This window comes from Camelina sativa, chromosome 14 (genome assembly GCF_000633955.1).
Source record: "Camelina sativa cultivar DH55 chromosome 14, Cs, whole genome shotgun sequence".
Classification (NCBI taxonomy): Eukaryota; Viridiplantae; Streptophyta; class Magnoliopsida; order Brassicales; family Brassicaceae; genus Camelina; species Camelina sativa.
The window spans coordinates 19152717-19166813 of NC_025698.1; the positions used below are offsets into that span (position 1 = coordinate 19152717).

At 39.6% G+C, this 14097-nt stretch overlaps 1 protein-coding gene across 1 annotated transcript in view; it reads left to right on the forward strand.

Annotated features, from left to right (window-relative positions):
* The window catches only part of LOC104741991 (uncharacterized oxidoreductase At4g09670-like), a 4187-nt gene extending 3535 nt beyond the window's left edge, over nt 1–652 (forward strand). Inside the window, exon 3 of the mRNA XM_010462949.2 lies at nt 46–652. Coding sequence (XP_010461251.1) covers nt 46–204 — 159 coding nt within the window. The 3' untranslated portion in view covers nt 205–652. The remainder of the gene's footprint in view (nt 1–45) is intronic.

Genomic DNA, 14097 nt, shown 5'->3' on the forward strand with positions numbered 1-14097 from the left:
AGTGAACACAAAGTCATGACCGAGCTTCCACAAGAGGCGTGTATGGTGATAGAGTTTGCTCGGTTGGTTGGAGAAGTCAAAAACAGAGGAGCTAAACCGGATGGGTTTTGGCTGAGCTTTAGCCGGAAGACGCAGCTGCTTGTTGATGCCGTGAAAGAGTCGATTGATAATAACCTTGAACCGGTTATTCTCTCCGGACGGTAAAGAAAGAGCTCAGATCATATGATTCAACGAACAAGTGGCATCAAGATGCGTTTGAGAAGATTTTCCTGCATTATAGTGGCCCGTAAGGAAATTGCTTCAGATATGGAAGGTATAATAACTAAAAGGATCTCCAAGGTGATTCTCGATATGCAGAGTGCAACAGATGATGGTTGATGGCGACAAATATACACATCCCCTGCAAGAAAGACAAAGGGAGATGTGGGAAACATTTCCTAGCAAACGATCTTGTGGGGTTTGAGGAGAATGTTAAGATATTAGTTGGCTATTAATTTGGTGGAGGTATAAATTCAGATTTCTATATTTATGAAATCTATATCTCCCAAAGATCACTTTATTAGAGAAGAAGAATACACTAATCTTGATCCATTGCTTGATTATGCTTGATGATGGATCCAAGTCTTCAGCAATTGATTTGTTTCTTCCCTTACTCCTTATTGCTTTGACGTGATCTTTGATGAAGAAGATCACTAATCTTTTTTTCTGGTGTGTATTTGGTGTGGTAGTGTTTCTCACGTTATGAGAACACAACCGTTGCAGTAATGATTCAACAACCACACACATATATATATATATACATGTATATATAATCACTTTTAAAGAGTTTTATTGGTTCGTAATAACTCCCCTTAATATGTATAGACATAACATATACATGTATATATATTATTTATATGATATAATTAAGAGAAGGGAAGATGGTTATCAATACATCCAAATTCTAATACATTAATTGAAACCGATTCATCACGGTGTCGTTTTTAATATAAGAATCCACAGTGTTAAATATAAACACTGTGGATTCTTATATTAAAAACGACACCGTGATGAAAGACACATAGACCACAATGTTAATATGAAAGACACAGGCCACACAACATATAATATAAAATATTTTTACATTCTCCTACTTGAATTTTGTGTCAAATTAATGGTTTAATAACTTTAATGCGCATTTTAATATCAAGTTCTCTTAACCTTTAATAACTTAAATAAAATCAAACTAATCGAATCATGGCGGTCACACGTCATTGAACGACATGTTCCCTTCCATGTATCACAAATCAATTCCAATTTTATATTATTCTTTTATATTGAGAAGAACCTTAATTCTCAAAATACTTATGTTATCTATAAACCATAAATGTGTATACATACTTTAATGATAATATGTTTAATAAAAAACAGAAACATAACATTAAGTGAATTCATAGTGTCTCATACATAATAAGCATCCTATAATCAAAACAGCAAGGTCTTATCTATAACACCTATACGCTCTACATGGCCAGTGAACACATTGGGTGGTAATCCCTTAGTTAGCGGATCTGCAACCATCATATCCGTCCTTATATGCTCAAAAGACATTCTACATTTCTGCACTTCTTCTTTGACAGACAAATACTTTATCTCCATGTGTTTAGCACCTTTGAGTACTTGTCATTCTTTGAAAAGAAGACAGCTGCAGAATTATCACAGTAAATTTTCAGCGGCTTCTCTATGTTGTCGACAATCCGAAGCCATGAGATAAAATTCTGCAGCCACAATGAATGAACTGTGGCCTCAAAGCATGCCACAAATTCGGCCTCCATAGTGGAAGAAGCAATGATAGACTGCTTTCCACTTTTCCACGATATTGCTCCTCCAGCTAACAAGAACAAATATCCAAACATCGATTTCCTACTATCAACGCATCCAACATAGTCTGAATCTGAATATCCATTGACCTCGAGGTCATCAGATCTCCTTTATGTAAGCATGAACTCTTTGGTGCCTTGTAAGTACCTGAGAACCTTCTTTGCAGCCTTCCAGTAGTCCATTCCGGGATTATTTTGATATCGACCCAACATACCAACAACAAAACTGATATCTAGTCGAGTACATGTTTGAACATAGTTCAAACTCCCAACCATTGATGCATAAGGAATTACTTCCATTTCGTTACGCTCCAATTCATTCTTTGGACATTGCATTTTACTGAATTTGTCCCCTTTCTGAATTAGAATTTTATCAGCAGACATCGCCGGCCCAACATTTACGAGTGCTCTACGCCAAAATTTTAAATCGTGCCCTTTTAACATATTAGAAAAAACATAACCAACAATAATAAAAATAAAATCACATTAAACCAAATTTACTCACATATGTGCAGAAGTAGCCTGTTGAAGAAACTAGAAAAGGAGAATATGTAAGATCGTCTCTGATTTTTTTTATTATTCTGCTCTAGTGTTTTCAAGTTTTAGGTTAAAAGGCCACAATTTATTTTTAAAGGCCTTTTACATTTTTTGTTTAAAAAAAAAGGCCTTAACAGATTTTTAAGTAAAAAGGCCTTAAAAAATTTAGGCCCGAATCCTTTGCTTCAGTGGCTTCTCATGTGGGTCGGGCCTGCCAGCAGAGCATTCACTCATTCTATATCTCTCTAAGACATTATTGATTCTGAGACAAACTTAGCAATCCTTGTGATCTATCTCGAATTATTTCTATTCCTATCACATAAGATGCCTCACCCATATGGCCATATCTTTCATTTCAAAGTTCTTAGATAGATATTTGTTTATATCATGTAGCATACCCATGTCATTCGCAGCAAGCAAAATATCATCAACAGATAAGACTAAAATTACAAACTTGCTCCCACTGACCTTTATGTAGATGCATCGGTCAACTGTAACCTCTACAAACCCATATGACATAATGGTATCATTAAATTTCAAATACCATTGTCTGGAAGCTTGTTTAAGTCCATATATTGACTTTTTCAGCTCACACACCAGATGTTCATTTCCTGTAGTCACAAACCCTTCAGGCTGATCCATGTATACTTCTTCCTCAAGCTCTCCATTCAGAAAGGCGACTTTCACATCCATTTGGTGAAGCTCCAGATCATAATGAGCCACCAAAGCCAAAACAATTCTAAGAGAATCCTTCTTTGAAACTGGAGAGAAGGTCTCGTTATAGTCAATGCCATCTTTTTGGGTGAAACCTTTGACAACAAGGCGAGCCTTGTATCTTTTAATGTTACATTTCGAGTCGCGTTTAGTCTTAAAGACCCATTTAGAACCAACAGTTTTGAAGTCATTTAGCAACTCTACTAAGTCTCAAACATTATTATCACCCATAGATTTTATTTCTTCTTTTGCAGCAATAGACCATTTTTCAGAATTGCCACTTTCCATGGCTTTTTGGAATGTGTTCGGTCTTCGTTAATGCTTAAGTCAAATTCACTTTCAACAGCATAAACCACATAGTCATTTGAAATGTCAGATCTTCGGTTCCTTCCAGATCGCCTTAATGGTTCTTGTAGTATACCATTTTCTTCATGAATAGCGACAGGTTCATTAACTGTCCCTTCATCTATTGGAATTGGTACATCATCATGTTTTTCTATTGTCTTATTTGACTGTACTGAAAACAATAGGAACAACAACCTTAGGTATGACAACAGGTGAAGAAACTTCAACCTGAACTTCTTGAATGTCCATTGTCCACCTTTCTTGGTTCACCACTCCCACTAGTTTGACCATTTTCAATGAACCTAACATTTCCCGCTTCAACTATTCTTATACTATGCTTAGGACAGTAAAATACATACCCCTTTGATTTTTACGGATAGCCAATAAAGAAGCCACTAACAGTCCTCGAATCAAGTTTCTTTTCATGTGGATTATATAACTTTACTTCTGCTGGACATCTCCAACCACGCAAATGTTTTAAACTAGGTTTCCTTCCCATCCACAGTTCAAAAGGAATCCTTGGAACTGCCTTACTAGAAACCTGGTTTAAGACATACGTTGCAGTCTTTAATGCATCTGTCCACAACGAAAGGGGTAAAGAACTATTACTTATCATGCTCCTGTCCATTTCCATTAAAGTACGATTCTCCCTCTCAGCTACACCATTATGCTGAGGAGTACCAGACATTGTATACTGTGCACAAATGCCTCTACTCTCAAGTAGCTTTGCAAATGGACAAGGACATTTTCTATTTTCTATGAACTTTCCATAAAACTCACCACCTCTATCAGACCTCACTACTTTCACTTTTCTATCTAATTGCCTTTCCACCTCATTAATGAATATCTCTAGGATATACACAGACTGAGACTTTTCAGGCAATAGATAAGTATAACCATAACGTGAGTAATCATCAATAAAGGTGATAAAATATTTTTCACTGCTCCAAGATGGAGCATCAAACATACCACATATATCAGTGTGAAGTAACTCAAGAACTTGAGTACTTCTTGTGGCTGGTTTCTTTGTAATGTGTTTAGTCTGCTTTCCTTTCATGTAGTCTACACACACATCTAGATCACTAAAATCCAAGTGAGGAAGAATTTCATTCTTTACCAACCTCATAATTCTTTCCTTGGAAATGTGATATAGTCTTTGATACCACAAGAAATCTGAGCTTTCATTAGATGCACTATGCTTAATGCCTTGACTTTAAATATTAAACAAAGATTCATAAAACTTTATATCAAGATTGAAACGATAAAGTGAATCAAACAAAATACCACTTCCATTAAAGTAATCATTTCGGTACAATGAGAAAACACCGTGTCCAATCTAGAAAACAAAACCTAAATTATCCAACCTACTTACAGAAACAAGATTTCTAGCACACTCAGGTACATAGAGACACCCTTCAAGATCTACATGACATCCAATTTCCAAGATCAACTTATAAGTCTCAATGCCTTCAATTCGTGTCTTCATTCTGTTTCCTATGAACAAGAATTGTTCAGGTCCTCTTATGGGTTGTATCGAACTGAATCCATGTTTAATATGAGACACATGAGTAATAGCACCAGTATCTAACCACCAAGTATTTTTAGCTACTTCGACAAGGTTCAATTAAGAGCATACATAAATATGTTGCATACCTTTCTTTTCGAACCAAGCATTTTTTTTCGGACAATCTTTCTTGAAGTGTCCCATTTTCTTACAAAAGAAACACTTCCTTTCCTTCTGGATTTGACTTTCGGGGCCTTTCATTAAAGCTTTATCCTTCATATTGTCCTTCCTACTTGGTTTTCCTTTATTGCTGCTAGCATTTCCATAGCCCACAAGATTGACAACATGATCTTTCATTTTCTTAATTCTCCCTTCCTCTTGAACCAACATAGCTTTTAACTCCTTAAAGTCCCATTTATCTTTAATGGTGTTGTAATTCACCTGGAACTGGCTAAACTCAAAAGGTAGAGAGTTTATAATGAATTGGACCAAGAAATTCTCATGAACTTCCATTCCCAAAGTTGACAACCTTGCTGCCAAGTTAGACATGTGGGTCACATGATCATGAATTGGCTGAAACCAATCAAAATTTTTCATAGTAAGCTCATTCATGAGACTTCCTACAATCAACTTGTCAGCTAGATCAGATTGTGAACACTCCTTAATTTTCTCTATGAATTCCCTTGCTTTCTCTGTCTAAGGCATAGATGGCTTAACACTTTCTTCCATCGTTATTCTCATGAGGTTCAGACTCAGCCTGTTAGATCGCTCCCAAATCTCATAACGAGATTTTTCAGTTTCAGAGCTATCTCCTGTAATGGCTGCAGGTTCCTCATCTGTTAGTATTGCAGAGTCCAAAGCCATAATACCCAATGCAAACTGGATCTGGTCAGACCATTCATCGTAATTCAACCCATTGAACTTTACGACAGAGTTAGCGGATGTATACAAGTTTGAAGAAGCTGCAAACATGTAAACATGCGTACCTATTAGTGCTTTGACACTTTTATAGAGACTCTTAAAGCCTAACTTAAATTTAATACATGAATTTAAATAACCTTTGGGTAATATTTAAACACAAACACTTTTAGCGATGTTAAATTTATAATTTAATAATTAATCAAATCACATATTAATCAAATAAATTTGTTACCTTTGGGTATACAATTTATTGACTATATTGAAAATGATTAATTCTTTTCATATTATTAGATAACAAAATAATTGATCAATCAAAACTTTTATGTCATTTTTTTAGCATCTCTTTAATCATGATCAATTAATAATTTAAAAAAAATTTAATATCTATATGTAATATAACAAGGCCACTTTGATGACTAACAAGTTATACACAATATAAACATTAAAATATTTATTTATTTAAGAGAAATACTCTAAAATAGCATTAAAACAAGTTGAATGGACAAGTATAGCACACATTCCATAAATTTCCAAAAATAGCACTATTTAACAAATTAAAATATTTAAAATTAATTTTTAGATTTTTTTTTTAGGTTCGGGTTCTCAATTTCACATTTAGGGTATACAGTTTTGAGGGGTAGGGTTTAATATTTTGAATTTAGGATTTAATTTTGAAAGATTAATCTATCTTAACATTTTTGGAGTATATTTTTGTGCCACCTTTTTTTTTATCTTTGTATGCAAACAAGTCTCAATTAAATTCTCTACAATCCTTACAACCAAACACAATCATTTCCTTATTTGATAATATTAATTTCAAATTTCCTAAAATCTATCTACCTAATTTAAAGCAATATGTTAGATTAAAATATAATTCTCCTTTCACTTTTATTTAATCTTATCTTTAATTATTTGAATTACTATTTAATACATAAAGTTAAAAAAATATTAGATTTTTTTTCAGCATATGATGTGATTTGAATATTTATAAACGGATATATATTTTAAAAATCTATCTTAACATTTTTGAAGTATATTTTTGTGCAATAATCTTTTTTGAAATGATTTTCCAAAAAACCATGGTCTTAAACACTATTAATCACCTTAAATTTGATTTTAATCATATTTCATTGTATTTTTGACCATGGTTTAAGACCATGCACAAAACCATGGTCTTAATTTTTTTTTTGATTTTAATCATAGTTCATTGTATTTTGGAAAGTACAAATATTTATTGTTCTTTCAAAGTCAATCCATATAATTTTATTAACAAGTACCGTTAATTATTGTAAAAACACCAACATAAAATATATATAAGTGCATTGATATTACAAAACAAAGAAATTTACTATGGGGTAAATTTTGCAAATACAACATATTATATATAATATTCTAATATTTATATTAACTTGACCTGATTATATTAGTATACTAACTTATTTAAATGATTTATAAAAACGAATAGACCCGTGGTATACTACGGGGTAAATCCTAGTTGGTGCTATAATTCATGTACACTCTAATCCTTATAATTTTAGGAGGGGGTATTGGATGAAAGAATTTAATAGAATCTGACTGAATGGAATTAAAGACATAAATAGCAGATTTTCTAGTAGTGCAAAAGACTTTCAAATCTTTCTCTTTAATTCTAGCGATTATATTTTACAACATTTTAGTAGAATTAAAAAGATTTCAATTCTTCTAATTTTTCTACTTTGTTCCCACTACGTTAGCAACCATGAAGCATTAAAACCTAGCAGAAATCTCATCCACCAAAAGAATATCGCACCAAAGTTGTGGTTTTGTTGCCAGCGTTTGCCGTTGTTCCAGGTTGTGTCACGTGCGTTGATGCTCGATCTGCTCCGTCCAATCAAAAGAGGATAGAAAATCTTTGGAGATGCAAAGGATGAGAGAGAGAGAGAGAAAGAGAGAGGTCGGAGCAGATTAGTTCGTTTATTTGTCTAAACTACCGAAATCTAGAATCAATTGGGACTTGGAAAACCAAAAACCTCTAATTAGAACGAGAAATGAAAGAAGATATGATCACCTCACTCTATGATGAAGGCGAATTACAGAAGACATATGAATCTCGGTTTTGACTTTTGACTAATGACTAATCTCTCTAACCATTTGAGCCCTTAACGTTAAATATATATATTCCATCCAAATCTCAGCGTAAAAGTTCAGAATTTGTTCTGTACATTTTACACATAGTTTTCTATTAAATTCTCATAAAATCATGTTTGTTTGCAAAATTAGAAAACATTGAATAACACGTGAATGTAATAGAATGAAAAAATATACAAGATGAATAACACTAGAATTTAATTTTTTTTGTTAAATCTCACTTTGAATAACACTAGAATACAAATGTCTATTAAATTCTGTCAAAATCATATGTCCAATCATATACATGAAATTAAGGTTTCACTCTCTCCTTATTTGTAACACCCGCGAACCGAAATCCCGGTTTAGGGATTGCGTCGGTCGATGCAGGTTGTGCATCGGTCAATGCAGGGTTGAGTTTCTGCATTTTGACTTAAGTTAAACGCTGCGTTTTGGGCAAAAGGGAAAAGAAAACCCTTAAGTCGTTCTTTTTGTCTCGTAAGACGACTTTGGCCGTTTTTGGGAGAAAAGAAGGGAGAAAAGAAGGGAGAAAAGAAGGGAGAAAAAGTGTTATTGAGTGTTCTTGGTGATTCCTGGTGTTTGGAAGCGTTTCTTGTAGAGATCTGTAGTTGGGATCGTTGTAGGAGCTTCCTAGGAGCGTGTTCTTGATTGTTTAAGGTTCAGAAACTTCTTGGCAAAGGTAAGTGCATGACCATGGCTTATCTAAGCTGGAGATTACTCTGATCTGTTTGTTTCTCTGTTGTTAGGCTTGCTAGTATGTTATTTGAGGCGTTAGGAAGCTTTTTTGTGGCTTGGGATCGATTCTTGTGGTTGCAGGAACGAAGATCCGGCGAGAAGCTTCGGGGAAAACAATGCTTGGCATGAGCATCGGTCGATGAACTATGTGCGTGGTCGATGCTAGTGCGAGGATGACGCGGATTGACCTAGGAGCATCGGTCGATGCCAGGTGGAGGCGTCGGTCGATGGGATTAGGGCTTCCGCGTGATGTCGAGCATGTTTCGATTGATGCAAGTGGAAGCATCGGTCGATGCAAGTGAACCTGGTGTCGACCGATGCATACCTTGTGTCAGTCGATGCTGGTCCCTGATGGTGTCGGTCGATGCAATCTTTGTGTCGATCGATGCAGAGCCTGGTTTGTTTGTTGATTGTTGTTTCATGGTTAGAGTATCTCTATTGCTTGTGTGTATAGCCCAGTAGATGGAAGGATTGCCTTACGGAGTGTTTATAAAATACTCATGCATTGCAATTTGTATTTGTGGTGAAGGTAAAGGCAAAGTGTGATCATGGAATCAAGGAAATGAAGAGGAGGATGTTCTAGTGGTTCGCTTGGTTGTCTGGCTTCTGTTAGGTGGCTAGGTGGCTAGAGTTGAGTCCTTGAATGTTGTTTAGGATTGTTGGTTCTCTGGTTTATGCTGTTTGGATCATTAGGTTATGATTTGGAATTAATGTTGGTTATTGGTTATTATTTATTGAATTCTTTATTGGATATTGGTATCTATAATTTCCGCTGTTGGTTGTGTTTGTGGTTAGGTGGCTAGTGGGTATGGGACCACTTGCTGTAGTTATTTATTATTATTATTTATTATTTATTAATTAAAAAAAAACGGGTCAGGTCGTTTCAGTTTGGTATGAGAGCCCTTACGGTTCTAGGTTTGGGTTCACTATGTTTCTGTTGTGATGTTTGGGATTTGCATGTCTTGATTGATTATGTGAGTTAGTCAATTGTGTGTGGCATGGAGTCCTAGAACATCCTCTTCGAGCCTACAGTGTGATTCCACGGTGAGTTTATGATTTTGTGTTATGTTAATTATGTGCTTAGCCTTCTGTTCATGGTAGTGCAGATGGTTAGAGAAGATGCTGTTGCTGGTCGTGGTCGTGGTCGTGGACGCGGACGTGGTCGTGGTAGGGGGAGAGCCCCAGTGGTTAGTGAGACCGAGTACAAGAGTGTGACAGCAGAGGGTGTTGGCGAGTCGCAGGATGTCCACGGGGATTCCGTGAGTGTGGCCGGAGGGGGCGGTGTTGATGCTCCAGTAGTCGGTGATGTTAGGGCCCCAGGTGCGGGTGTCCCAGTGGGTGGAGTCCCCGGTGTCAACCTTGCGGGTTTGCTGGCACAGTTGATAGAGCGGTTGCCGCCAGTGGCACCGTCTCAGGCTTAGGTAGTGCCACCTGTGGTGGTGGAGCAGCGGCAGCCAGTGGCTGCGGATGTGGGGGTCCATTCTCGTTATATCAGCATGTTGACAGAGATAGGCCTTATTCGTACCGAGCGGTTTTTGGGAGGTACTGATCCTACCGCTGCGGAGGCGTGGAGGACGGGTGTGGAACGTAACTTCCATACTCTGAGATGTCCTAAGAAGTTTTGGGTGGACATTGGCNACGTGGTCGTGGTAGGGGGAGAGCCCCAGTGGTTAGTGAGACCGAGTACAAGAGTGTGACAGCAGAGGGTGTTGGCGAGTCGCAGGATGTCCACGGGGATTCCGTGAGTGTGGCCGGAGGGGGCGGTGTTGATGCTCCAGTAGTCGGTGATGTTAGGGCCCCAGGTGCGGGTGTCCCAGTGGGTGGAGTCCCCGGTGTCAACCTTGCGGGTTTGCTGGCACAGTTGATAGAGCGGTTGCCGCCAGTGGCACCGTCTCAGGCTTAGGTAGTGCCACCTGTGGTGGTGGAGCAGCGGCAGCCAGTGGCTGCGGATGTGGGGGTCCATTCTCGTTATATCAGCATGTTGACAGAGATAGGCCTTATTCGTACCGAGCGGTTTTTGGGAGGTACTGATCCTACCGCTGCGGAGGCGTGGAGGACGGGTGTGGAACGTAACTTCCATACTCTGAGATGTCCTAAGAAGTTTTGGGTGGACATTGGCGTCCACCATTTGACTGGTGATGCTCAGTTGTGGTGGAGTTTTGTGGCAGCCAGGAGAGTGCAGAGGGAGATGTCTTGGGCTGACTTCGTCTTGGAGTTCAACCGCAAGTACTTCCCTAGAGAGGCATTGGATAGGTTGGAGGTGCAGTTCTTTCAGCTAGCTCAGGGAACTCGGTCAATGCGGGAGCTTGACTTGGAGTTCAGTCGACTTCTGCGGTATGGGGGTCGGGATATGGAGTCTGAGGAGGCTCAGATCAGGAGGTTTTTGAGGGCCCTACGTGACGATTTGAGGGTTCACTGTAGAGGGCGGAGTTATGCTACGCATGAAGAGCTGGTTGAGACTACATAAAGGATTGAGGAGGATATCTAGGCACAGGTATAATTTATGATACTTAATCTTTGTGAATTCTTAGTAAGTTCAGATTTTATGTTGTCCTGTGATAAAGTGCTAGGTTCTCAACACATGAGGTTTGTGTAGGGACCGTGTTGGTGAGAGGGTTTAAGTCCCACATTATGTTTGATTCTGGAGCTACTCATAGCTTCATTACCCTGGACTGTGCAGAGCGTACATGAGTGGGAGATCCCGCAGAGCGTACATGAGTTGTCAGAGTTGCTGGAGGCAAGTTTCTGAGGGTTATTGGACGAGCCAGAGGAATTGATATTCAGATCGCAGGGGAGTCGTGGCCAGCGGATTTGCTTATCAGTCCAGTGGAGTTGTATGATGTGATTCTCGGGATGGATTGGTTGCATGGGCATATGGTGCATTTGGATTGCTATCGGGGTAGAGTGGAGTTTGAGCGTCCGGGAGGGAAGTTGGTTTTTCAGGGTATTAGACCGACTTTGGGGAGTCTTGTGATCTCGGCCATTCAGGATGGGAAGATGATCGATAAGGGCCGTGAGGCTTATTTGGTTACTATATCTATGCCAGAGTCAGTGGGGAAGTCTACGGTTAGCGGTATTCAGGTTGTAGAGGAGTTTGAGGACGTGTTCCAGTCATTGCAAGGACTCCCACATTATCCGTTTGATCCTTTTACGATTGAACTAGAACCAGGGACGACACCGTTATCCATGGCTCCTTACCGGATGGCTCCAGCAGAGATGGCAGAGCTGAAGAAGCAGCTAGAGGATTTGTTGAGCAAGGGATTCATCCGTCCTAGTGTATCACCGTGGGGAGCGCTGGTGTTATTCGTTAAGAAGAAGGATGAGAGTTTTTGCTTGTGTATTGATTACAGGGGTCTCAACCGGGTCACTGTGAAGAACAAATACCCTCTGCCGAGGATCGATGAGTTGTTGGATCAGTTGGGAGGTGCTACTTGGTTCTCCAAGATAGATCTGGCGTCGGTTATCATCAGATCCCGATAGATGAGGCGGATGTGAGGAAGACTGCTTTCAGGATGAGGTATGGGCATTATGAGTTTGTGGTGATGCCGTTTGGGTTGACTAACGCACCAGCTGCATTTATGAGATTGATGAACAGCGTGTTTCAGGAGTTTCTGGACGTGTCTATCATCATTTTCATCGACGACATCCTGGTTTATTCTAAGAGTCCTGAGGAGCATGCAATGCATTTGAGGGCAGTTATGGAGAAGCTGCGGGAGCAGAAGTTGTTTGCTAAGCTGAGCAAGTGTAGTTTCTGGAATCGTGAGATGGGTTTTCTGGGTCACAATGTTTCTGCAGATGGGGTTTCTGTAGGTCCGGAGAAGATTCAGGCTATCAGAGATTGGCCTAGACCGTAGAATACCACAGAGATCAGGAGTTTTCTGGGATTGGCAGGTTACTACAGGAGATTCGTGCAGGGGTTTGCGGGCAGAGCACGTCCTATGACTAAGTTGACAAGGAAGGATGTTCCTTTTATTTGGTCACACGAGTGTGAGGAAGGCTTTGCCAGCCTGAAGGAGATGTTGACTACTGCACCAATGTTGGCTTTCCCCGAGCAGGGAGAACTCTATGTGGTTTATACAGATGTATCTAGAGTTGGTTTGGGATGTGTGTTGATGCAGCATGGGAAGGTGATTGCCTACGCTTTGCGGCAGTTGCGGAAGAATGAGGGCAACTATCCTACTCATGATTTGGAGATGGGTGTTGTAGTTTTTGCCTTGAAGATTTGGAGATCTTATCTTTATGGTGCAAAGGTACAGGTGTTTACATATCATAAGAGTCTGAAGTATATATTCACTCAGCCTGAGCTGAATTTGAGGTAGAGGTGATGGATGGAGCTTGTGGTGGATTATGATTTGGAGGTAGCCTACCACCCTGGTAAGGCTAACTTGGTTGCAGATGATCTGAGTCGAAAGAGGGTACCTTCGGCTCAGGAGCAGGAGATGGAGTCTATGGTAGGAGAGATTGGTGCTTTGAGTTTGTGTGTTGTGTCTCAGGAACCATTGGGTTTGGAGGCGGTTGATAGAGCAGATCTTCTGAGCAGGGTGTGGTGGGCTCAGGAGAAGGACTTGGGGTTGGTGAATGCCTCAAAGGATGTAGATTCAGAGTATCAGGTCTCCGATAATGGTACTATCTTGGTGCACGGTCGGGTTTGTGTGCCCAAGGATGAGGAGTTGAGGCAGGAGATCCTGAGAGAGGCTCATGGGAGCAAGTTTTCTATTCATCCAGGAGTGACTAAGATATATCGTGATCTCAAGAGGTACTATCATTGGGTCGGGATGAAGAAGGATGTAGCTAGTTGGGTCGCGAGGTGCGACGTGTGTCAGCTAGTGAAGGCTGAGCATCAGGTTCTAGGAGAGTTACTGAAGAGTCTTCCCATTCCAGAGTGGAAGTGGGATATGATTACAAGGGACTTCGTGGTAGGTTTGCCAGTGTCCAGGATGTTTGATGCTATTTGAGTCATTGTGGACCGGTTGACTAAGTCGGCACGTTTTCTGGCCATTAAGAAGACGGATGGAGCAGCGGTCTTGGCTAAGAAGTATGTGAAGGAGATAGTTAGGTTGCATGGGGTGCCAGCGAGCATTGTGTCTAATAAGGATTCTAAGTTCACTTCGGTGTTCTGGAGAGCGTTTCAGGCAGAGATGGGCACTAAGGTGCATATGAGTACAGCTTATCATCCCCAGGCAGATGGACAGTCTGAGAGGACGATCCAGACGCTGGAGGATTTGCTGAGGATGTGTGTGTTGGATTGGGGAGTCCATTGGGCAGATCACTTGAGCTTGGTAGAGTTTGCTTACAACAACAGTTATCAGGCAAGTATTAAGATGGCTCCTTATGAGGCTTTGTATGGGAGGCCGT